At 36.5% G+C, this 27,390-nt stretch overlaps 1 protein-coding gene across 1 annotated transcript; it reads right to left on the reverse strand.

The window, feature by feature from the left end:
• LOC144451109 (alpha-enolase-like) lies at positions 1-27,318 on the reverse strand. The gene is made up of 14 exons (XM_078141881.1): positions 27,263-27,318; positions 23,460-23,580; positions 21,864-21,959; positions 19,958-20,016; positions 18,203-18,272; positions 17,347-17,480; positions 11,372-11,447; positions 10,020-10,109; positions 8,890-8,946; positions 7,794-7,939; positions 6,320-6,374; positions 5,523-5,724; positions 4,329-4,496; positions 1-1,636 (listed from the first exon to the last, which is right to left on the reverse strand). Exons 2-14 carry the CDS (start codon positions 23,542-23,544, stop codon positions 1,570-1,572), a joined length of 1,305 nt encoding a protein of 434 aa, XP_077998007.1. The 5' UTR covers positions 23,545-23,580; positions 27,263-27,318; the 3' UTR covers positions 1-1,569.
• Between the last annotated feature and the right edge of the window lie 72 nt (positions 27,319-27,390).

Here is a 27,390-nt window from a genome sequence, read left to right on the forward strand (position 1 = left end):
TTCTCTATTCTTAGATGGACAAGTTTTATTTCGACAGTCACAGCAACCTAATACAACCAACAGTCCCTATAGTTCCACAAGTACTGTGTTTTAAACACATGCAAGCAGTTAAAGTCTGAATCAGATATTTTGTTCCTTTACAGCTGACATCTTCACTTTTCTATAAATCATCATAACATCAAATATATAGTTGAACCTTTCTCTGACAAACTCTGTTAAATCTTTGAGAGTTAAGCTCACACTTTCCCCTTTTAAGATTCAATAACAAACAGAATGATACTCTCAGTTTGAAACAACATACCTTCTTAGATAATGTCTTAAATCAAAAACTGACCATGTTGGTCTATCGCTCTTTTCAATTAAAATTCAAAGCAGGTATGCTGGCGTCCTCAGAAACTCTTTTCATATGACATCCAAGTAGATCATACCCCAGGCAATTTGAACAAGGTAATTTGATCGAGTAGTTAAAAAATAACTCTGTTATTTTACTGTTCCAACACTGAACAAAATCAAAATATCTTCTTTTCTTACCTGTTCCTGTAAATTACACTAATTTTACAGATCAACTTTAATAAGCTAATGATCAAACATTCAACAAAATCAAAATTTCTCTAATCTGTTTCTGTAAATTATACAGTTAAAACATAATTTTACTAATCATAATTGTACACAACCTGAATCTGATCAGACATGGTATATTTCAGTATTTTCAAGTCCATCCTACAGTACAACAGCACACAAAATAAAATAAAATAAGTTTCACATGAGAGCTTTGTGGTATGTAAATGTGGGAGTCCAGAAAGTTTTATTAACATTTTCATCCTATGGATTATAACTGTCTCTGATCATAATATTCTGACAGCGTTTTTTGTTAGAGGTAAGTTGGGAGGTAAAGTCTACTTGGGTATGGATTTGCAGACAGATTTTGTACAATGAAAGGGCCCAAACCCATATTCCGGCCTTCAAGGTTTTATCATATACCTAATCATGTAGTGGTACAGAAACATCATTTCAATCATGTAACCACATAAATTGACAGTGAAATATTATCTTTTTCAGAAAAAATGTTAAAAATAAAAATAGCAAAGAAATGAACAAAGCTGAATTGCTGAGTGAACAGATATCACAAAGCATGCCACTTGCCATATTTGGGCAAAATGTGTTGGGGTGTGTGATATGGAAAATTATAACATGGGTTGGATGCATTACATTGGAAGAAATACTGGGTATATGATAATGTGTGGGAAACTACAGCAATTTTTACCAGACTTCTCCCCTTCTTTGATTGAGATTACCAAACCTTTACTATCTCAGTGAATGCTATGACATTATTTATTGCTTTCTTTACTTGAACTATGCCATTATCTTATTTGGATTTATCCTTTTAATATTTCACTATTCACAAACCAAACTGAATCACACTGAACAGAGTTATCCAATAACCAAGAGAACTATATATATGTACATGTCAGTAAAATGAAAGCAATAACAGTAATACTGACAACTGACTAGTAGAAACACAGGCAAGACATTCACATGTTACAATGGGATGTGATTTGGCTAACAACTTTATGCCATTGGGTGTCTGAACTTCTCACCAGCGTACTTGGCCTTGTCGCCAAGCTCCTCTTCAATCCTGTCAACAAAGAAAAGAACACTTTAATTATTGTTTAGACTATATCTCAATCTAGTGAGATGAAAACGGCACTAAGGCAAAAAAAAAAAATTGTTTGTTTTCAGTTACCTGACCCTACCTAGATTTCATTGCCAACCCTAAATTTTCTTTTACATATTCGAGAAAATAATAAAATTGTGAAAATTTCTGAAGTCTTGCAAGAAATAGTGGATGCAGAAATTTAATAGGACATTATAAAACCATTCTAACTTCCACTCTGTAATGGTTGTACATCTGATGGGAAGAAACCAATAACACAGAGACCATATAGAAAACAATGGAAAACATAACTACCTGAACTATACACTCACAGATGAAAAAAAAAAAAAAAACATTTTAAAGAAAAAGGAAAATGAAAAATCTGCCTTCCCCACCTATTCTAAAATTGAGTGTAATTGGATCCACACAATTTTTTTTAGGCCTCGTGAAAATCAAAATGTTTTGTTGTGGGTCAAAATGATACAAACTAAAAAATATAAAATGTTAAACTGATGATTGAATCAAAACAGTTGACCATGTACATATAACCTTGGTGGCAGGTTAGATTCTTAAGTTTTCCACCAAGTAACATGTCAAACAAGTGTCAAAAAGGGTTAACCATAATTCATACAATTACGTTGTGTACTTGTACCTTGCTCAAAGTACAACTGAAATACAATACTTATTAGACAAATTACTATCTCTACCAAAGAGCAGTGTGTCTTGTTAAAGGCTTGAAGAAATTTAATAGTGTGTTGCAATCACTAATTGAGTTGTACTGGCTTCCTGTTAAGGCAAGGATAGAATTGTCAGTACCTGAAATAGAATAGTACTGTCTAGACGCATCACAAAAATAAAGAAAATTTGATTTCTTGGCCAACATCATCACTTCTGTTCCAGGCATTTCACATGCATATAGAGAATAAGTCAACCTTCTTTTTCTATATTGAGCATCTAGCATGAGGTAAGATGCAGTTACTGAGAATTCCAGATTATTCTACTTGTGCTTAATGTATTGACTGTCAAGGCTCAGATCTACATTACAGATATAATTGAGTGAGTTCACAACTCTAATTACAACCTATTGACTGTCAAGGCTCAGATCTACATTACAGATATAATTGAGTGAGTTCACAACTCTAATTACACACTATTGACTGTCAAGGCTCAGATCTACATTACAGATATAATTGAGTGAGTTCACAACTCTAATTACATACTATTGACTGTCAAGGCTCTGATCTACATTACAGATATAATTGAGTGAGTTCACAACTCTAATTACATACTATTGACTGTCAAGGCTCTGATCTACATTACAGATATAATTGAGTGAGTTCACAACTCTAATTACATACTATTGACTGTCAAGGCTCTGATCTACATTACAGATATTATTGAGTGAGTTCACAACTCTAATTACATACTATTGACTGTCAAGGCTCTGATCTACATTACAGATATAATTGAGTGAGTTCACAACTCTAATTACATACTATTGACTGTCAAGGCTCTGATCTACATTACAGATATAATTGAGTGAGTTCACAACTCTAATTACAACCTAAGTAGAAATACTAGTTACAATCTCATACATGTAGTTCCATGATTTTATAACAAGATGAATGATAGGCCTTTGCTGTTGGTGGTCCGAGACTATCGCATTCCATTCCATAATAGTTGAAATGTTTAGATAACATGGAGCAAATTTAAAAGAGGGTTGACAACATACTTTTCAAAACACTATTATAACCTTGAAAAGTTGATTTTCATCATGTGGTTTCTCTTTTATATAAATCTTTTCTTCTTAGCAATTGTAGTAAACTGCAAATTTTACCTGGCATGGCATGTATTTGTTTAACAAAATTTTATATGTTTTTCTAAATCTTTTTTATCTTATTGTACAGCACTTTTGAATATTTTAAACATAAAAGAAATGCTTTAGCGATTAAGTTATAAATGCTAAAAATGTTAAATGTTCAACCATTCCTTGTGAGTCACCACACAGGAATAGATAAAGGGAAACATCTAAATTTGGTTGTCACAAGGAAAACTGTTGATCAGTGGCACATCAAATTAGTTTAGAGGACACAACCGATGGTCACTTGCAATCAAAGTGACAAGAAGGTTTGTAACTAACTTAGTCTCTTCTGTTACAAGAGTCACTCAGAGAAAGGTCACTTACTAATCATCAATGTCTTCAAGGAAGGTTGACCATATGTTTCACTCACTACTTGTTACATTTTCACAATGATTAGCCAAACGTTGCTCAAGGTGTTTTTCTGTACACGTTTTTTCCTTATACATATTGTGTTCCTTATATTGTTGAACTATATACCTGTGTATTTTTTGTGGAGACCCGATTACTCATTTTAAGTTACTATAAGTATAAAAGTCTGTTCAGAAAAGAATTACACCAATGTCTATGATCACACATTACATAAATTCTCATGGATCTCTGTGAATTTAAAAGCATTTAAAAAGTAACGTCATCACTTCAACACTACCATACAATGTATATCATCACATACATGGACTGATTTCTCATTGTGGTGTGCATACATATATGGCAGTTAGGTCCTCAGGGCCATGCAAGTCTTTTCACTATCACAACCATGTAACTACCAACCCAACTAAAAACACACTTGATGATATGAACTGATAAATAACCCACCTTAAGATTTGATTGTATTTTGCAAGACGCTCAGATCGGCATGGAGCACCAGTCTTGATTTGTCCTGTACATAAACCAACGACCAGATCAGCAATGAAGGTGTCTTCAGTCTCACCACTACGATGACTAACCATCACACCCCAACCACTCGCTTGAGATAGCTTGCATCTGAAACAAACAAAGCATACATAAAATGATACATACTTAATAGTTTACTTCTTCACTATTTTAGTATTCTACCAGGTCCCAAAACAAAACCATTGACAAAGTATTCCTATGCAAATCTATTTGATTTCTCTCCTCAACGACGTAATGCACGGTATAATAATAATAATAATCTTTATTTATACTGGATAGTTCTTTAAGCATAAACACTTGTCTCCCAAGAAGTCCAGTGAGGGCCATACCTCATGGGTTCAGTGTTAATGCAGGAGGAAACCAGAGTACCCGGGGAAAACCTGCGTTGTTCAGGAGAGTCAAACTGAATGACACTCTTCTTACTTATAGCGTAGTAAATTTAATTGAACCCTGAATGGGGTTCGAACCCCGACTGCAATGGTAAGAAGCAGGTGGTTTAACCACTCGGCCACCAACAACCCTTACTGAGCAATCAATATTTTGCTCTTCATCTGCCAAATACTGTGAATGACTCTCAAATTACAGCTAAAATGATGTAGGCTTGATGTTTCACTCATGTAATAATAACATTTTTTACACACACTCAGACAACTTCTCATGCAAAAGAAACCATTACATAGGTGCCATGCATAGTGAGGATGTAGAAGTAGTCAAGTTCAAATGTTGATTATCAGTTAGAAAATAAACAATTGCAGCCATTATTATCAAGTCCATGTGTAATGTTTTCACTAGAAGCCAGTTTACTACACTTTGAAATAATAGCAATGGTTATCAGTGTTCAATGTGATTGTGTAAAGGATCCTGCTGTGTTTATTGTTGTCTCTGTTATTGTTAGCCTAGCATTGAAATATGTCTATCTTTGTGTCAAAAATGTAATGTCCCATGAGTAAAACACCAAGCCTACATCATTTTAGCTGTAAAGATGGTTATTACGTAAGTTTAAGTAAGTACAATACTACTGATGTCTTTTCATACACAAAAAAAATATCCCTGAAAACATGTAAACTCTGCTTGTGTATGACCCTTTAAAGTTTATTTTGGTTATTATCAACTTACGCTTGAATGGACTCTGTGACAGAACCAATCTGGTTGACTTTGAGCAGCAAACAGTTACAGGCTTTCTTCTCAACAGCAGTCTTAATACGTTTGGGATTGGTAACTGTCAAATCATCGCCTACAATCTGGATAGATACAGCAGCTTGGAATTTAGACCAGGCATCCCAATCATCTTGGTCAAAGGCATCCTCAATAGATACAACTACAATAGAGAATTGTCATATTATAGCATGCACAAGCCAAAACAGAACAGAACAGAAAATATGGATTATATACCCTGCTTGTTCTACATCACGACAAACCGTGTCTACATCACTGGTTCTGCTGTGCTCAAAATATTAATCAAAACATTGCAAATTCCCATTAATTCTCCCAATTTTTCATGAACTATGCTTCAGGAGGTATAAATCATATTATTCTCTAATATTTCTCTTCATTCAGCTAGAAAATACTCATGACCTAAGCTGCCTTGTCACAAGTTGCTAAACGAGCAGTGACAAGGCCCCTTAGATCACAAGTATTTTCTTTGGCTGAATGAAGAGAAATTATTGGGAATAATATCTTATTATCATTAATGACCATTGCAGTTTGAGTCTGGTTGACAATGTCGTTTCACTGATTCTTTGCACGCTAAGATTAATGTTGTCAGTTTCTGCTGTATCAAAGGTTTTGGCATCACTTCTGATGATAATGTTTGTATCTGCTGAGATGAGTCAATTTGGTAACTTGCACTAATAACAATTTAACAGACTTGAAGCAACTATGGAGTCTTGGATAAACAATATTATGTCACTTACTTGGGTAACCCTTTATCATATCCTGGTAGAGACTTGCAAGTTGATCTGGTGTCAACTAAGAGACAAACACAAATAAGATATATCAGGTGGTGGTACATCAAATTTAATATTTCCAACACCGAGTTCTTTGTGAAGACAAAAATGCCATACAGTTGTCTGCCCAAGTTCATTTGCTGACTTCTCACAAGTGGACGCAATAAAAGAATCTTTTTCATTGGCCAAACAGTAGCCAGACAATGGTATTCTTGTGATCATTAGAGTGTTATTACATTTATCTATCTACCTATCTTATTTAGAACAGTGTTTTTGCTAAAGGCAGTAAGGAGGATAAAATTTACTGGGGAAAATCCCATGTCATTTTACCTGAGTTCCCAAACAAAATCACCATAGACTCTATGGGGAAACACTGCCATTTTTATCCTTGTCTCCCTTTCTGCTATAAGGGTTCCCATGTTATTTTACCTGGGTTCCCAAACAAAATTCACCATAGTCTCTATGGGGAAACACTGCCATTTTTATCCTTGTCTCCCTTTCTGCTATAAGGGTTCCCATGTTATTTTACCTGAGTTTCCAAACAAAAATCACCATAGACTCTATGGGGAAACACTGCCATTTTTATCCTTGTCTCCCTTTCCGCTATAAGGGTTCCCATGTTATTTTACCTGGGTTCCCAAACAAAATTCACCATAGACTCTATGGGGAAACACTGCCATTTTTATCCTTGTCTCCCTTTCTGTTATAAGGGTTACCAAACCTTAATTGGCAAAAACTCTGTACAATGTACTAAGTACAGGAAACCCAACCATTTTATCAAAGTTTTGTTTGGAATTAAATTAGAATATGTCATCTTATACAATACTCTAGTAATCCACTTAGCAGTCACTTTCAAAATATGTGTGACTAAAGGGCACTTCACTTATGGAAAAGTGAGGGCTAAATCACATGATAGTACACAGAGTCATCAGAATGTGGATAAAACAACTTCTAGAGATCTTATAAATTATGTAATCTGAAAGAAAAAGTTGGAAGAATTTTTTAACTGCTGCCAACTTTTGCTGTGAAAAAATTGGAATGTGTTTTTTTGTCAAAGAAGGCTAGTGTTACAGTAGTTTGTACGGGTACTCAACAATCATGGCCCTCAGTTCTGATAAAAAAAAGCTGCCACTAAACAGCACCCCTACTGGCCAAACTATATAATCTTTTGTCTTTCATTTTAAAAACTTGTGATTAAACTCAAGAAATGAAACAGGCCAGAAGTGTATTCCATGTATGGACCGTTTAAGAGAGCCTTAAAAGATGAAATGATTGACAAAGAGTCTGTACAGGATTATATTGTGTTATCACAGTACTAGTATCTTTACACTGGACACACTGATTGAAATCTAAACACTATCCTATTTTTAGTTCTGATATTATGAAATCTAAACTTCCATGTTTTTGATAGTTATTATTATTATTATAAATGTAAACTTACATGTTTTGCTGGGTCTGAGTCCTTGTTCTTGAAATCTAGATCATATTTGCCATCCCTGTAGAACTCTGATGCAGCTACATCCATACCAATCTTAATTTTGTCAGTGTAACCTGCTGCTTCAATGGCTTTTTTCAACAGTTCAAGAGCTACCGAGACAGTACAAAGGTAAGTTAGTTGGACAGAAACATCCAATTTTAAATCAATATGAACTGTCTATAACTTGTAAGGGTGAGATTAATAAATGTAGGGGAAAAAACCTAAATTCTGGTAAGAATGAATGTTCATGGACTCTGGGTTCATACTTAGTAATGAAATTTCTACTCACAGAGTTAAAAGATTTGTAGGAAGCGAAACCTACATTTTTGCTGACGTCTTGACAGCATTATCAGGGATGTACTACAATGGGTTGGCAAACTGCTAATTGTAGTACACAAATGACGATACTGACAAGACATTGATGAAAATTTGGGATTTGATTCCTAAAAATATTTTGAGTAGAAATTTCATTATTACGTCTAAGTAAATTCTTTTAGTTAGCCCCCACCCCCCCACCCCCCACCCAACTAAATTGGCCAAAATTGGAAAATTGTTTCAGATGGCACAATCAATTTCAATCAGTATATAGTAGTATGTAATGCCATGAATACAAAGCTGGTATGTAGTGAGTAAAGAATAGTTCTTTAGTTGACATTTTATTTTAGTGCCATGCATTTACTATAGCGAAAATTCTTCCATTTCTCAATTTAGAAATATTTGCATTTAGGGGTACAAAACAGATCCATTAAAATGTAAAATCATTTTTGTAGAATGAGAACTAAATTGACTCAAAAACCCCTACCCCAAAGTAAAAGAATTTGGTGGGGGTTTTTTTTATCCTACATTGAACTATTGATCTCACTCCTAATACTAATAGCATATAAATAATATTTTACAGTGTCATGTTGTTGGAAATTAGTCAGAAAATTTCTCTAGTTACAATTACATAAATCTCCTGCTACAGGCATACAGTTATGAAATGAGAATGTCATTTCATCTTGTTTCACTTACATGTATTCCTCAAACACATTGAATAATATAGTATATTAAATATTCCTACCTTCAGTGTTATCTAAAATGTTTGGAGCAAATCCACCTTCATCACCAACAGCTGTAGCTGTAATTAGAAATAGTTACTGCAGTGTTAATACATTTTGACATGAAATTTACAAAAGAAGTAATAAATGAACTGATGTTAGGCCTAGTACCAGTTACCACTCCCACCTAGTTTTTTCATTGCTGGCCCTAAACTTCCTTACATAATCAAGAAAAAACAAATAAAATATTATTTTAAAAATTTGTGAAGTCTCATGAGAAATAGCAGATGCTGAAACTGACATCAACTTAAAAAGACAATATAAAACTGTTCTTCCAATCTGTAATGGCTGTACATCTGATGAGAAGAAACCAATAACACAGAGACCATATAGAAAACAATGGAAAACATAACTACCTGAACTGTACACTATACATGAAAACAGAAAATTTAAAAAAAAAATCAACCTACCCCACCTATTCTAAAATTTTGGAGTAATCCGAACCACACAATTTTTTTTAAGCCTAATGTAAGTCATTAAGTTTGATGGAAACTTGATCTCAAGTTGACAGTTTGAGTACTTATAGTAACGTTATACATAATAACACACACCTACAACGTCTATTGAATACTGGGTACAAGTGTTCAATAAAACATGTCTGCCTTAGCACAGTAGAAAAGGGCAATTTCCATGAATTAAATACAAATCAAATCACTGATTGAAGAAAATGGGAAGATTATTAGAAGGTCTCTATTATAAAACATTCACTGTTTTGGTAAGACTATTGGCATTGGTGAAATCTAACCAAGTTTCTTTGATTGCACAAGGGTTCCTAATTTACAACATTATGAATGATATAAGTTGGTGACTTCACATGTACATGTTCACCACTGCATGCACTGCACACACACACACACACACACACACACACACACACACACACACACACACACACACACACACACACACACAGACAGACACAGACAGACAGACAGACAGACAGGCACACACACACACACACACACACACACACACACACACACACACACACACACACACACACACACACACACACACACACACACCTCCCTCCCTCCCATACTGGGTGCACATATGCACAATCAATTGAAAGAATCAATTTCTCTGTTCTTACCATCAAGTCCATATCTTTCTTTGATAACTTTCTTCAAGTTATGATACACTTCACTTCCCATTCGCATTGCTTCTGAGAAATTGGCTGCACCTATAGTTGAGAGGATTACATTTGATTTGAAGAATGACACTTAGGAACTCTGTACTGCTCAGCTCTGTTACCAGAGGAACAGTTGACATCTAAAATCCTAGGATGGTGGCATCATTATCCACATGTTGACTGATCATGTGGGCAACATCACACTTGCTTGAGGGCTATGTGTCACCCCAACACAAACTGTTTCCGGAGTGTCGAGTTGAAAGGAACCAGTTAGTTTTGGGTTAACACACATGCCCGAGGGAAACTGATGTTTCATACGTAAGGTAAGAATAGTCAACATGTGTTTTCTAACACACCACATAATTTCCTGCATTGTGTGCTTGCCTAAAAATTAAATGTAGTAAAAGTATACTCTGCATGTTTCCGTAGGGTACCTGTATGACACGATGTCCCAGACACCCTGAAATCTGCAAAACCTTATACTTGTAATAATTACCAAATGTGTTCATTGCAAATCATTCTCTGATACAAGGGAGGGATACTTGTCTTCAGAAAATTGCACAAATTGTAGTCTTAGAGTTTCTACGCTAGTGTCTACTCCATGTGCAGACAGTGATCCCACGTTCGTCTAATGTAAAAAAACATGTGTGCATGTGTATTTGGTGTCATCAGTCATTGATTATTTTGATAATTATAATTATTTTGACCAACTGACTTACAAGAAATGCTAGTTTCTATCATAGTTTCTATCAACTGACCCAACAAAATCTGGCTATAATTAGAGAGCACACTGCTAATATGCAGGGGTGAACAAATCATTTTGTGAAATGGTGGTCCCCGGACCAGTGCCTTAAAAAATCCAGTGGTCCTGCCGAAAGAATTAGTGGTCCCAGGTCCCGCTAATGTGAAACATTAAATCTTTCCTATGAATCTGTATATTCAGACGACTTTTTAACATAGTTATTAACAGCAAGGTAAAATTTGTGTGGTCCACCCAGGACCAGTGGATTTGTTCATCCATGATATGTCAATGTATACATGACCAGTGTGCACTTTGAGTCTCAATATCTGTGTATGTTAATTACGAACATCTTGAGTAGACTTTTAACTTACCTGTTACAGGTTAAGTTGACTTGTTGTTTGATTTTCTGTGCTTAGCTGTTTGACTACCTTTTGTTCTGTAAATTACTGTTGAGGTGACTAAAAAGTCCACTCGTTGGGCTGGGAGGTGTTTTTACTTATTGTTCCTTTTTTTTGTCAATGTAAACTTTTCAGGTAAACCTCATGTCACTATAATAAACAATTATACATACCTGTAGGTAGGATCATGAATTCCTGCATGGCTAGTTTGTTGCCAGCATGGCTACCACCATTGATCACATTGAAAGCCTACAGAAATGTACAAAACAGACGTAAAAGTGAGGAAGATATCTATTAAAACAGGGGAACCAGGTAAGATATTTCTAAGAACTTACACATAATTATTCATTTTCAAGGAAGCTAACAAAACTATTTGTTAAAATTTACACAAAAGTATTCCTGTTCAGTAATTATATGCCAATACTATACAGCAAGTCTTGTTTAAGTACTTAACATTTACATACTATTGTGTCTAAAACGTACAGGCTAATGTTCCTTTATTTGGTTTATCTAAAATTGGTTCAAGTTCCTTTAACTGCTTCCATTTTCTCGGGTAGGATCATCAAAGTGTTCTATTGAGTCTGATGTATACAAATTTAATAGGGTGATAACACATACAGTGAGGGGTACTTACAGGGACTGGTAGAATTACATACAGTGAGGGGTACTTACAGGGACTGGTAGAATTACATACAGTGAGGGGTACTTATAGGGACTGGTAGAATTACATACAGTGAGGGGTACTTACAGGGACTGGTAGAATCACATACAGTGAGGGGTACTTACAGGGACTGATAGAATCACATACAGTGAGGGGTACTTACAGGGACTGGTAGAATTACATACAGTGAGGCGTACTTACAGGGACTGATAGAATCACATACAGTGAGGGGTACTTACAGGGACTGATAGAATCACATACAGTGAGGGGTACTTACAGGGACTGATAGAATCACATACAGTGAGGGGTACTTACAGGGACTGGTAGAATTACATATAGTGAGGGGTACTTACAGGGACTGGTAGAATTACATATAGTGAGGGGTACTTACAGGGACTGATAGAATCACATACAGTGAGGGGTATTACAGGGACTGGTAGAATCACATACAGTGAGGGGTACTTATAGGGACTGGTAGAATTACATACAGTGAGGGGTACTTACAGGGACTGGTAGAATTACATATAGTGAGGGGTACTTACAGGGACTGGTAGAATTACATATAGTGAGGGGTACTTACAGGGACTGATAGAATCACATACAGTGAGGGGTATTACAGGGACTGGTAGAATCACATACAGTGAGGGGTACTTACAGGGACTGGTAGAATTACATACAGTGAGGGGTACTTACAGGGACTGATAGAATCACATACAGTGAGGGGTACTTACAGGGACTGATAGAATTACATACAGTGAGGGGTACTTACAGGGACTGGTAGAATCACATACAGTGAGAGGTACTTACAGGGACTGGTAGAATCACATACAGTGAGGGGTACTTACAGGGAGTGATACAATCACATACAGTGAGGGGTACTTACAGGGACTGGTAGAATCACATACAGTGAGGGGTATTACAGGGACTGATAGAATCACATACAGTGAGGGGTACTTACAGGGACTCGTAGAATCACATACAGTGAGGGGTACTTACAGGGACTGGTAGAATCACATATAGTGAGGGGTACTTACAGGGACTCGTAGAATCACATACAGTGAGGGGTACTTACAGGGACTGATACAATCACATATAGTGAGGGGTACTTACAGGGACTGATAGAATCACATACAGTGAGGGGTACTTACAGGGACTGATAGAATCACATACAGTGAGGGGTACTTACAGGGACTGATAGAATGACATACAGTGAGGGGTACTTACAGGGACTGATAGAATCACATACAGTGAGGGGTACTTACAGGGACTGATAGAATGACATACAGTGAGGGGTACTTACAGGGACTGATAGAATGACATACAGTGAGGGGTACTTACAGGGACTGATAGAATCACATACAGTGAGGGGTACTTACAGGGACTGATAGAATCACATACAGTGAGGGGTACTTACAGGGACTGATAGAATCACATACAATGTACAGTGAGGGGTACTTACAGGGACTGATAGAATCACATACAGTGAGGGGTACTTACAGGGACTGATAGAATCACATACAGTGAGGGGTACTTACAGGGACTGGTAGAATTACATACAGTGAGGGGTACTTACAGGGACTGGTAGAATTACATACAGTGAGGGGTACTTACAGGGACTGATAGAATCACATACAATGAGGGGTACTTACAGGGACTGGTAGAATTATATACAGTGAGGGGTATTACAGGGACTGATAGAATCACATACAATGAGGGGTACTTACAGGGACTGATAGAATTACATACAGTGAGGGGTACTTACAGGGACTGATAGAATCACATACAATGAGGGGTACTTACAGGGACTGGTAGAATTATATACAGTGAGGGGTATTACAGGGACTGATAGAATCACATACAATGAGGGGTACTTACAGGGACTGATAGAATTACATACAGTAAGGCGTACTTACAGGGACTGATAGAATCACATACAGTGAGGGGTATTACAGGGACTGGTAGAATTACATACAGTGAGGGGTACTTACAGGGACTGATAGAATCACATACAATGTACAGTAAGGCGTACTTACAGGGACTGATAGAATCACATACAGTGAGGGGTATTACAGGGACTGGTAGAATAACATACAGTGAGGGGTACTTACAGGGACTGATAGAATCACATACAGTGAGGGGTACTTACAGGGACTGATAGAATTACATACAGTGAGGGGTACTTACAGGGACTGATAGAATCACATACAGTGAGGGGTACTTACAGGGACTGGTAGAATTACATACAGTGAGGGGTACTTATAGGGACTGGTAGAATTACATACAGTGAGGGGTACTTACAGGGACTGGTAGAATCACATACAATGTACAGTGAGGGGTACTTACAGGGACTGGTAGAATCACATACAGTGAGGGGTACTTACAGGGACTGGTAGAATTACATACAGTGAGGGGTACTTACAGGGACTGATAGAATCACATACAGTGAGGGGTACTTACAGGGACTGGTAGAATCACATACAGTGAGGGGTACTTACAGGGACTGGTAGAATTACATACAGTGAGGGGTACTTACAGGGACTGGTAGAATCACATACAGTGAGGCGTACTTACAGGGACTGATAGACTCACATACAGTGAGGGGTACTTACAGGGACTGGTAGAATTACATACAGTGAGGGGTACTTACAGGGACTGGTAGAATCACATACAGTGAGGGGTACTTACAGGGACTGGTAGAATTACATACAGTGAGGGGTACTTACAGGGACTGGTAGAATCACATATAGTGAGGGGTACTTACAGGGACTGGTAGAATCACATATAGTGAGGGGTACTTACAGGGACTGATAGAATTACATACAGTGAGGGGTACTTACAGGGACTGATAGAATCACATATAGTGAGGCGTACTTACAGGGACTGGTAGAATTACATACAGTGAGGGGTACTTACAGGGACTGATAGAATCACATATAGTGAGGCGTACTTACAGGGACTGGTAGAATTACATACAGTGAGGGGTACTTACAGGGACTGATAGAATCACATACAATGAGGGGTACTTACAGGGACTGGTAGAATTATATACAGTGAGGGGTATTACAGGGACTGATAGAATCACATACAATGAGGGGTACTTACAGGGACTGATAGAATTACATACAGTGAGGGGTACTTACAGGGACTGATAGAATCACATACAATGAGGGGTACTTACAGGGACTGGTAGAATTATATACAGTGAGGGGTATTACAGGGACTGATAGAATCACATACAATGAGGGGTACTTACAGGGACTGATAGAATTACATACAGTAAGGCGTACTTACAGGGACTGATAGAATCACATACAGTGAGGGGTATTACAGGGACTGGTAGAATTACATACAGTGAGGGGTACTTACAGGGACTGATAGAATCACATACAATGTACAGTAAGGCGTACTTACAGGGACTGATAGAATCACATACAGTGAGGGGTATTACAGGGACTGGTAGAATAACATACAGTGAGGGGTACTTACAGGGACTGATAGAATCACATACAGTGAGGGGTACTTACAGGGACTGATAGAATTACATACAGTGAGGGGTACTTACAGGGACTGATAGAATCACATATAGTGAGGCGTACTTACAGGGACTGGTAGAATTACATACAGTGAGGGGTACTTACAGGGACTGATAGAATCACATATAGTGAGGCGTACTTACAGGGACTGGTAGAATTACATACAGTGAGGGGTACTTACAGGGACTGATAGAATCACATACAATGAGGGGTACTTACAGGGACTGGTAGAATTATATACAGTGAGGGGTATTACAGGGACTGATAGAATCACATACAATGAGGGGTACTTACAGGGACTGATAGAATTACATACAGTGAGGGGTACTTACAGGGACTGATAGAATCACATACAATGAGGGGTACTTACAGGGACTGGTAGAATTATATACAGTGAGGGGTATTACAGGGACTGATAGAATCACATACAATGAGGGGTACTTATAGGGACTGGTAGAATTACATACAGTGAGGGGTACTTACAGGGACTGGTAGAATTACATACAGTGAGGGGTACTTATAGGGACTGGTAGAATTACATACAGTGAGGGGTACTTACAGGGACTGGTAGAATCACATACAATGTACAGTGAGGGGTACTTACAGGGACTGGTAGAATCACATACAGTGAGGGGTACTTACAGGGACTGGTAGAATTACATACAGTGAGGGGTACTTACAGGGACTGATAGAATCACATACAGTGAGGGGTACTTACAGGGACTGGTAGAATCACATACAGTGAGGGGTACTTACAGGGACTGGTAGAATTACATACAGTGAGGGGTACTTACAGGGACTGGTAGAATCACATACAGTGAGGCGTACTTACAGGGACTGATAGACTCACATACAGTGAGGGGTACTTACAGGGACTAGTAGAATTACATACAGTGAGGGGTACTTACAGGGACTGGTAGAATCACATACAGTGAGGGGTACTTACAGGGACTGGTAGAATTACATACAGTGAGGGGTACTTACAGGGACTGGTAGAATCACATATAGTGAGGGGTACTTACAGGGACTGGTAGAATCACATATAGTGAGGGGTACTTACAGGGACTGATAGAATTACATACAGTGAGGGGTACTTACAGGGACTGATAGAATCACATATAGTGAGGCGTACTTACAGGGACTGGTAGAATTACATACAGTGAGGGGTACTTACAGGGACTGATAGAATCACATATAGTGAGGCGTACTTACAGGGACTGGTAGAATTACATACAGTGAGGGGTACTTACAGGGACTGATAGAATTATATACAGTGAATGGTACACAGGGACTGGTAGAATCACATACAATGTACAGTAAGGCGTACTTACAGGGACTGATAGAATCACATACAGTGAGGGGTATTACAGGGACTGGTAGAATAACATACAGTGAATGGTACACAGGGACTGATAGAATCACATACAATGTACAGTAAGGCGTACTTACAGGGACTGATAGAATCACATACAGTGAGGGGTATTACAGGGACTGGTAGAATTACATACAGTGAATGGTACACAGGGACTGATAGAATCACATACAATGTACAGTAAGGCGTACTTACAGGGACTGATAGAATCACATACAGTGAGGGGTACTTACACGGACTGGTAGAATCACATACAGTGAGGGGTACTTACAGGGACTGGTAGAATCACATACAGTGAGGGGTACTTACAGGGACTGGTAGAATCACATACAGTGAGGGGTACTTACAGGGACTGGTAGAATCACATACAGTAAGGCGTACTTACAGGGACTGATAGACTCACATACAGTGAGGGGTACTTACAGGGACTGGTAGAATTACATACAATGTACAGTGAGGGGTACTTACAGGGACTGGTAGAATCACATACAGTGAGGGGTACTTACAGGGACTGGTAGAATCACATACAGTGAGGGGTACTTACAGGGACTGGTAGAATCACATACAGTGAGGGGTACTTACAGGGACTGGTAGAATCACATCTGGATTGCCAGCCAAGTCTGCAATGTGACGATACAATGGCACTCCCTTCTCTGCAGCACCAGCCTTACATACAGCAAGAGAAACTCCTAGGATAGCATTGGCACCAAGTTTAGCTGTAAAAATAGTCATCATATCAACATACTGATTTCAACAAGGTTCTGAATGCCACTCATCTATCAATAGGCTGTACATAAAGAAATACACACTCTTACTCCAAGGATAACAATAGCATCATGTCTAGCTTAAAAATAGTCAATTACCATAGGGATTGAAGTAAGCAGCAGTCCAGGGCACTTTATTTTCTACTAAACATTGTATCTAGACTATCAATCTTTGAGGTGATAGTCTGATGATATACAAATGGAAATTTACAGAAAACTGTTGTTAGTTCATTTGTCTATCAATAAATCCTGACTACCAAGTATTGATTAGTTAAATTTGAGGTCTGAAAAATATAATGTAAACAAAATATCTGACCATAAATGGTCTCATTTCATGAAATAGAAACTCAAATGATGGGGTTAGCACTAACCTTGCTCTATATAAAATTCACAATGTATCAAGAGTAATATTCGATGCAAACATCTACCTAATAAAAGGCCAAAATGACGTGTGTGTGTGTGTGTGTGTGTGTGTGTGTGTGTGTGTGTGTGTATGTGTGTGTGTGTATGTGTATGTGTGTGTGAGTATGTGTATGTGTGAGTATGTGTATATGTGTGTGTTGTGTGTATATATGTGTGTATGTGTGTGTGTGTGTGTGTGTGTGTGTGTGTGTGTGTGTGTGTGTGTGTGTGTGTGTGTGTGTGTGTGTGTGTGTGTGGTCAAAACATCTTACATTTGTTTTCAGTTCCATCCAGCTTAAGCATCACAGCATCAATTTCCTCTTGTTTGTCAACCTTCAAACCCTACATCAAAAATACAAATAACAGACAATTTGAGGTGATCAAAAGTCTAGGTGAATGGTCAATACATCAATACTTTCACAATTTTAATAAAATTATACTGATATCAACAAATTTTATTCTAAAGTTTGTCAGTGAGTAACTAACTATCTATGTGTAGCTGCATGTACAGTTTGCTGTTATAAAGAATGGAAAGAGCAGAGTAACAGTTTTAAATTTTTCTCACAAATTTTGTCCAGAATAAAACATTTGTACTTCCATTACAATTGATATATCAATAATAATCAGTGGGCTCTTTAATGAATGAAAACACTTTTGTTGTTGGTCAAAATGGTAAAAGAGCGTTTTCTTCAACAGTCACCACATACATATTATTATTATTATTATTATTATAAAATATCTTTAGTCAGGGTAAAACTCAATAAGCGTTACAAACAACGCAAAGCGTTGCAGGGTCGGCTTCTTTCCATTGAGGCCCTCATACAAATCAACAATCACACAAAAGTCCACTTACAAATACTAAAACACATTAGGACATAAAATACACACATTGTGACATTATAGCTCCAGATAAATAAAATAACTGCTGGGCAGAAGTAATGTCTCTGTAATTGTCTTTGAAGTGTTTAAAAGTTTTAGCCTGCTTTACATGTTAAGGTAACGAATTCCATAGATTTCCTCCCTTGTGAGTGAATTTGCGGAGAGCATAGTTATTGCGAGCTGGTTTGATATATACACTGCTAGCTTTACTAAAACGTGTATTATAATCATGAATTTTGGAAACAGGTGTGAAGCATTGTAACAAATAGGGGGGAACAGTACCATGGTAACATTTGTACATCATCGAACAAATGTGAAATTTATGTCTTTCTATCAACGAGTGCCATTCTAAAATTTGTCTGACTTTAACTGAAGGTGTCTGTGGGTGGCAATTTAGGACTACCTTCCCTGCCCTGTTTTGTAGAGTTTGTAATTTAGAAATTAGCTTATTTGTACAGTTAGACCAGATGATATCCCCGTAATCAAATATTGGAAATACCATGGAATTGACCAGCATTTTGGCAGTTTTTTGAGGTAAAGCAGACCTAATTCTACGGATAATACCTAACCGCTGTGAGATTTTGGCACTTATATGGGCAATGTGTGATTCCCAGGTGAGAAGTGGGTCAAACCATATACATATATAATCACAGGAGACAGGAGAACACTGGCTTGTACATGTGATGTGTCACAACAAATTGCCCTAGAGGGCTCCTAAGTGGTGATAATAGTACATTTGACACAGTGACTGTATTTTATGAGAACTATTAAGATAATAGTGTTTTTAAACAGACCACCTTGCAAGGCACACCTGTAGTAACAAGCATATTTATTGACACCTTGCACTGTTTAGTTTACTATTGTATAGGAATCAGGTGTTAATCCATTATCATGTTTTTGTTGTACTACTTGTCTGGTTGGTGAGTGTGGGAAAGACAAGGGGACTAAGCTAGTTTATCTCTGTTAATATTGGTCTGACACTTGTGGCTTTATATGGCCTGCTCTGGTCTGCTCTTAGCACTTGGCAAGCGAACAGCACAGCAGTTGCCTTACTCCTTGGCATGCAGAACTAGCTTTCTCTCCCTGTTGTGCAATAGTAAGCACTTTCTTTTACATCAAAAGGATAAAAAGGAGCACTGTCAACTTACACATTTGAGAAGTTCTGGTGCAATGATGTCATTGATATTAGAGACTGCCTTGCTTACACCTGTACAAGTATACAAAACACCTGGTATTAGACAGAGGCAATATTACAACATTACACTACTTGGGTCCATATTGGGTCCACATTACAACATTACACCACTTGGTTCTACATATTGCATTTATAAGTAAACATCTTACAATTCGAAAACAAATTGAAGCAGGGAAATTTGTTTTCAAAACTTTAGTCATAATGATTTTCCTTATTGCAAATAGACAAACATTGAAATCCATTAAAGAAAAGAGGCAGAGGAATTTATGCTTCAAACACTTATAAAGAGTCACTCCGTATTTCCTTATCTACTGCTACTATATGCACTTTGTAACAGTCATCTAACTTTGATACCAAAAATTGAACAGGGATTTTGCTTAAAGACCAAAACTTATCTACAATTATGGAACCTACTGCTACATTTTTAGTATTGCAAAGATAACTATCTTACAGTTTCTCTAGCAAAAATAGGAAAGACATTTTTGCTTTAAAACACTTATTATTTCATAATTACGGTTTCTACTGCTACTTTAAGTATGGTAAATATAAATCCTGGTTTCTACTGCTACTTTAAGTATGGTAAATATAAATCTTAGCTGATAAGGTTTTCTGACTATATGGTACTTGTATGAATGGTGGTGAAGTATCTGTGCTAGGTAACTACACACAACTTGTCAATAAAATTGGAGATTATTTATTTCACTTTTATAGGTACATGTAAAGCTACTGGATTTAAATCATCAAGTTTAGCCCTAGGTTTGTGTACTGGATCTGAGTAGCCATCAAGTTTAGCTGGGTTTGTGTACTGGATTTAAATAGCCATCAAGTTTAGCTGGGTTTGTGTACTGGATTTAAATAGCCATCAAGTTTAGCTGGGTTTGTGTACTGGATTTAAATAGCCATCAAGTTTATCTGGGTTTGTGTACTGGATTTAAATAGCCATCAAGTTTATCTGGGTTTGTGTACTGGATTTAAATAGCCATCAAGTTTATCTGGGTCTGTGTACTGGATTTAAATAGCCATCAAGTTTAGCTGGATTTGTGTACTGGATTTAAATAGCCATCAAGTTTAGCTGGGTTTGTGTACTGGATTTAAATAGCCATCAAGTTTAGCTGGGTTTGTGTACTGGATTTAAAGAGCCATCAAGTTTAGCTGGGTTTGTGTACTGGATTTAAATAGCCATCAAGTTTAGCTGGGTTTGTGTACTGGATTTAAATAGCCATCAAGTTTAGCTGGGTTTGTGTACTGAATTTAAATAACCATCAAATTTAGCTGGGTTTGCTATGGATTTGAGTAGCCATCAAGTTTAGCTGGGTTTGCTATGGATTTGAGTAGCCATCAAGTTTAGCTGGGTTTGCTATGGATTTGATTAGCCATCAAGTTTAGCTGGGTTTGCTATGGATTTGAGTAGCCATCAAGTTTAGCTGGGTTTGCTATGGATTTGAGTAGCCATCAAGTTTAGCTGGGTCTGCTATGGATTTGAGTAGCCATCAAGTTTAGCTGGGTTTGCTATGGATTTGAGTAGCCACCAATTTTAGCTGGGTTTGCTATGGATTTAAATAGCCACCAATTTTAGCTCTATTTGCATAATTTAATGATCTACCATCTGACTGTCTACTATCATGATGTGGCTGGAACTAGTAATATAATTTTGATTTGTAATAATATAATATGTATAAAAACAAGACTGTTAGTCCATCAACGAGGTTTCACACTTGATGCCAAATGATGGCAGGACAGATACATTCATTTACATTAATATTTTGTGTCACTCAGTTTTCCTACCATACCTACAAATAAATGCCTAGAAACAGAAACATGTAACTATTGGATACATTTACTGTAAATTTTTTATTTACCTTTTCCAAGGTATTTTTTGGGATCTTTATCTCTGAGTTCTAGAGCCTCATAAATACCAGTTGAAGCACCACTTGGAACAGCTGCCCGGAAACGTCCTGCAAAAAAACCCCATAGCACGTGAAATGTCTGAAATAATTTGCGAATATATGTCTATCTTAGCACTTGAAATAAATGTCCTAAATGTTGCTGACTGACACATTGCAATTAACTCCAGTCTCCTTCATTACAGGTTTCTGGTACACTGTGACCACCAGAGGGCATGCAGTGGTTCCTGGTGGGTGTCAACGTCAAATTGCACTCTGACCACCAGAGGGCATGCAGTGGTTCCTGGTGGGTGTCAAGTTCAAAATGCACTCTGAACACCAGAGGGTGCACATCAGTTTGCAAAGAAATCAGAAAATGTTACAGTTGAGACCCAGTCCAAATAAACATATTTTAAAACAGTTTTCTCTTAGTGACTTAGGATGATGGATTTTAACACCAAGGAAACAAAAACAAGTAAAAAAAACCCAAGTATTATGTCATGTTTTCTAAAAAATGGATCAATTATACTGTTGCTAGTGACCACTGATATAGTTTCTAAGGGATGAGGGTTTAACTATAGTTTAACATCTTGATTTGGAAGACTGCCAATATCAGTGTATAAATATAGGTCACCAAATGAGGGTAACAATAGCATGGGACGCTAAACGACACAATACCTATTATCCTGGAGCTGTTTTATGTTCTTTTAAGTCATTGAAATGAAAACACAATACTGAGTATTGTAATATCAAGCACATCAACATTTACTGCATATTAAAGATACTTTACTCCTATTACTGAAATATTCACACTATACATTGTACATCAGTCAGTAATATTTCAATACATCAGCCATTCTCATACCAAAATGTAATATCTCCCTCTATCAAATTACTGTCTGACAATTCTGAGATATTTTCATGTAAAGTTTTATGCATGACATGTCCAACTTGTGTTCATTTATCTTACTTATATTTAACTCCAGTTAGTTTGTCATTATGTCATGGAAATAACTTTGTCTGGAATGTACAAGTTGTTACTGTACAAGCCTAATTATCAAATTTCTGGGTTCTAATTCTAAAAATGCGTTGCTGGTGTTAGTCATGGAATTCAAGGTCATCTTGTTCCTAAGTTACATATCCAAATACGGCAGAAACAATTTTATGTACAATATGGCATAATTATGTATCTAACTTTATAAATTAATTTGTCATCTCTGACTGACAAAACTTGACTGAAATCTACATAATTCGTCTCTTTTCTGTTTTTCAGAGATACACTCTAAACTGACATTGCCTGTGTTGGTGTAGGATTCAAGGTCATTTTGTTTCAAGTTACATGTCACTATGTGGTTGGTATGTGTAGTACAAAATGTGAGACATCTAAATATTCACAATCATTCTCATCAACTTTGAATACTAAAACAATGATTATCAATTTACTAGTCTAGAGTTGTGCGTTAGGTAGTCAACAGGTAAAATTAAAAGTCTTGACATCCAAATAGGAATTGTGATCCTTAGATATTTTAGAGAAGACAGACACACTCAGACTGTGTGACCTTAGAATCATACCTTTGTCTGTGTGCAGATCAACCTCTACTGTTGGGTTGCCACGGCTGTCAAAGATCATACGGGCATGAATCTTATTCATAGACATGGTTGCTGGATTTCTGAAGTTCTTGGATCAAAATTGCTGCAATAAATCAAGAATAATAGCCACACTTACATCTATCACATAATAAATCATGGGATTATATAAATATATTGTTACAGACAATTAGAGTCCATATCGTCTGTTTTATGAGAGTGAGTTTTTCTTTGTATGTCATCACAGTGCAGATTAATAATGTACACACTGGCCATAATACCGTTGTCATATACTAGAAAATGGCAGTCACTGTCAAAAACCATTCTGACTAAATACTCTCCCCCGGTGTGTTATTCCTTACCCAGGACCTACACCGTAACTATACAGACAGACAGACAGACAGACAGAAAGTTTCAAAGTAGACTGCAATACCAGAATCTTGCACCTTTTCTGCAATATAACTAAGTTCTATAATTTGTTTTACAAGCTTAGTAACTCATTTCATACATATATGACACTTCTGCTTTTGGTATGTAACATAACCAACTTCACTTTCCATGTGACTTATTCTAAAAACAAATCTTTCTTTTAAAAATTACATTGCTGTTAAATAGTTTCAATCTAGAAGCAAAGCATTGACTCTTGAGTGTTCCTGCTAAGAGTGGTAAACCTTCATGCATTACCGATGTGCTCTCTAAGACTCTAAGACATTTTGATGTACAGTACGTGCACCTAACATACAGCACTGCAATTCTAATGATGCACCAAAATTTGGTGTACCCAGCCCCCTTACTCATGATAGTAACTTATAAGTGTTTACTCGCAACTTAATCACCAGTTTCCATCATTTTAATGTGACCTACAACAAACTCTTATTATCATCCATTACTAGGGCACACCAAGTACTGCCCTAATTAAATTTTCCCTTCAAAACAGTAGTTATGCAACAAACAATACATTTTAGTACTAATAGATTTGTCCTGTTCTTGTTACCATGGTTTTAAAACCCATACACAGGTAGTACTGATGTCATGACAACATTTAGGATTACATGACTAGGATTTGACATGGCATAGCTGTCATGAAAGAAACCTTCTCAGCAATGTAGGAGGTATTTTAGGTATGTGTGTGGATGATACTGCATCTGGTGGACCTATACATGGACTAAAGAACAAACCTCTAACATACTATAGGGATGTAGAAAATTTTAGCAACAGAAGGAAAAAAATGTTTTGATTGGTGGAATTTGATGTGCAAAGTTTACAGTGACTCAGCTGCAGTTGTGGTGGGGGAAGGGGGGAGAAGGGTTAATGATTGTTTGTAGGTTTCAACAAGTTAAAAATACACAAAGCATTTAAAACATTTTGATAGACTTATCCATGTTTCAGAATTTTTTCCATGTTTATAATTTTCTCAGAAATTTATTGCAGACACACACTTATGTTTTCTGCCTTCCATCTTTTTTCTACTACTCTTAGTCTTACCAAGTTGATAATGTTAACACCATAAATGTTTCATAGGAGATAAATCTATACAGAAAAGGGATTGAAATTACTTCATGTACACAATTTCAATTCAAAGTATGTACAGCTTAGTCAGCTATACTGTTTTGCAAATTTTCATAATTTTTATAAAATATCAAAAGATCACATTGTAATATGATATGCATCTGGTCTCTTCCATCATAAAGTTGATGATAAACTGAAAATTTACTCAAACAAACTATGCAGTGTGCCTCTCATTTGTCATACAGCTAATTACATAAATTAATGTTATTTACACAATCACTGGTTTAAATATACAAGTTATTACTGTCCTACATGTACATGTAAGTGACTGAAATAAATAAATAAATAAATAAATAAATAAATAAATAATTAAAAAATAAATAAATAAATAAATAAATAAATAAAATAAATAAATAGATAGATAGATAGATAAAATAAATAAATAAATAAATAAATAAATAAATAAATAAATAAATAAATAAATAAATAAATAAATAAATAAATAAAAGTACAAGTTTTAGCCTAGATGACTGAAATTACCCCATAACATTTGTACAAGTTGTAGGGTAGTTTGGGATTGTCAATGAAAAGTTAATGTTTGTTTAGACATTCAATAACCATTTACAGTGAATTTTGCAATACTCTTCAGCTTTTCTGTTCGATACAACCATGCAGAGACCAATAAGAAACTGTATATGCCACACTTCAATAGCAAAATCATATTTTTTGCTACTTTTAGTCTAAATGAAATGAAATGAACTATTTTTTGTATTGCATCTCCATGCAGACATTCTGACACCAATGTTTTTAGTAGTATCGAACACCCGATGAAGTGTGTAAAATGTCCTTTGCTGTATTCATTTGATGTTTGTGTGGTGACATGTGTTGTTCATTTCACTTAGACAAAATGTAGCAAGAAACTGTACTCATTCAATCTTGCTATCTTAAAGTGAAGATTGTCCAGTTTCTTATTGGTTTCTGCATGGTTGTACAGAACAGAAAAGCTGCATGGTATTGTGAAATTCACTGTATAAAGAATAGTAAGAGAAAAATAAGCTGTTTCAAGATCTTAAAATTCATGAATATCGGTACATTCAGTTGAGAAAAAAGGCAATATTCCCAATGAATGCTTGTTTTTAGTGTCATCAAGTGATCATACTAGTTTACTACACATTCTTTCTATTCTGTGCTGTTTGCATCTTAAATGAGAAATTGTCTTTTTCATAAACAGTTGAAAGGCTGGCTACTGTGAACCAACCTCCCCAAACAGACAAACAAACAAACAAACAAACAAACAAACAAACAAAATTTCAATAAAAAATACAATGCATAAATAAAATATGACAAAATATTTGTGATCACCATTGCCTTCCACAATATTTCCCATTACTTGTCTTAGATACCTATGGTTACATAATTTGAAAGTTGATATTTTCAGATGTTTGAAACTTTGTGCAAGTTTTCTATTTGGTCAAGTTGGACACATTATGAAACCAGTGTTGCCACTTGCTTGAGTTGAAATACAAAGACGATGCACTATTACATATCTATCTCTCTCTCTCTCTCTCTCTAGATAAGCTTGTTCCCCTATTCTATAAACATGAACTAAAAAAGTTCTAAAATTATAAAAGAAACTAAAATTCACATTATTACTACATACTAGGCCCAATAAAACTTATTAATGTTTGACACAAAAGTGTATGTTATTCATCAATATCCTGTCTAATTATATGACAAATCTCCTATCATTACATGACTTGAGTAAAGAATGTTGCTATAGTGAATGACTGTGACCTTGCTCAAGGAGCCAGACGACGCTAGCTTCCAAATGTAAGTTCTTGAAGGTCACAGGGTCATATGGCCGCCATAGCTGTATGCACACGATACACGAACCATGTAGACGTACTTTCCCTTGATGCACACTGGGGAATCCTCTCTCCAGAATTATAACGAGTGGTTTTAAAGAAGAACTATCTCCTATTAATTGGCAAAAGCTTTAGAAATTTCCTTTCAAAGAAGGCATCACGCCAACGATGCACAGAAAACAGATATCGAAAGACGAAGGTCAATGAACTCGTGTCTGCATGAATTTTTTGCAGACGACTATCATCGACATTATGCAACCCATTAAAGAACTAAAATCAGTGACTTCTCTACCTCAGTCCACCATTTACAAAATTCTCGGAATCCATTTAATGACCATGTTATTAAACTTCTTTGAAATGGCTAAACTTACACTCCATAACATTCAGAAATATATTTCTGAACACAAAACTCACCTGACAATCAAGTTGTACAAGTCTGCTGCTTGCTGACGAAAAGGGGAGAGAATGGCGACCCCAGACGGTGACGTCAGGAGAATGTCCTCGTCTACATAACATATATTTAAAAAGATTTACTTGGATTT

Source organism: Glandiceps talaboti, chromosome 21 (assembly GCF_964340395.1).
Source record: "Glandiceps talaboti chromosome 21, keGlaTala1.1, whole genome shotgun sequence".
Classification (NCBI taxonomy): domain Eukaryota; kingdom Metazoa; phylum Hemichordata; class Enteropneusta; family Spengelidae; genus Glandiceps; species Glandiceps talaboti.

Bases quoted from the DNA above. Each gene is read 5' to 3' on its own strand.
- LOC144451109 (XM_078141881.1), bottom strand. From the start codon at position 23,544: ATGTCTATGAATAAGATTCATGCCCGTATGATCTTTGACAGCCGTGGC. The intron at 18,273-19,957 runs GTAAGTTGACAG...TTTTTGATGTAG, and splicing joins CACCAGAACTTCTCAAATGT to GGTTTGAAGGTTGACAAACA. The intron at 17,481-18,202 runs GTAAGATGTTTT...CTATTTTTACAG, and splicing joins GGATGGAACTGAAAACAAAT to CTAAACTTGGTGCCAATGCT.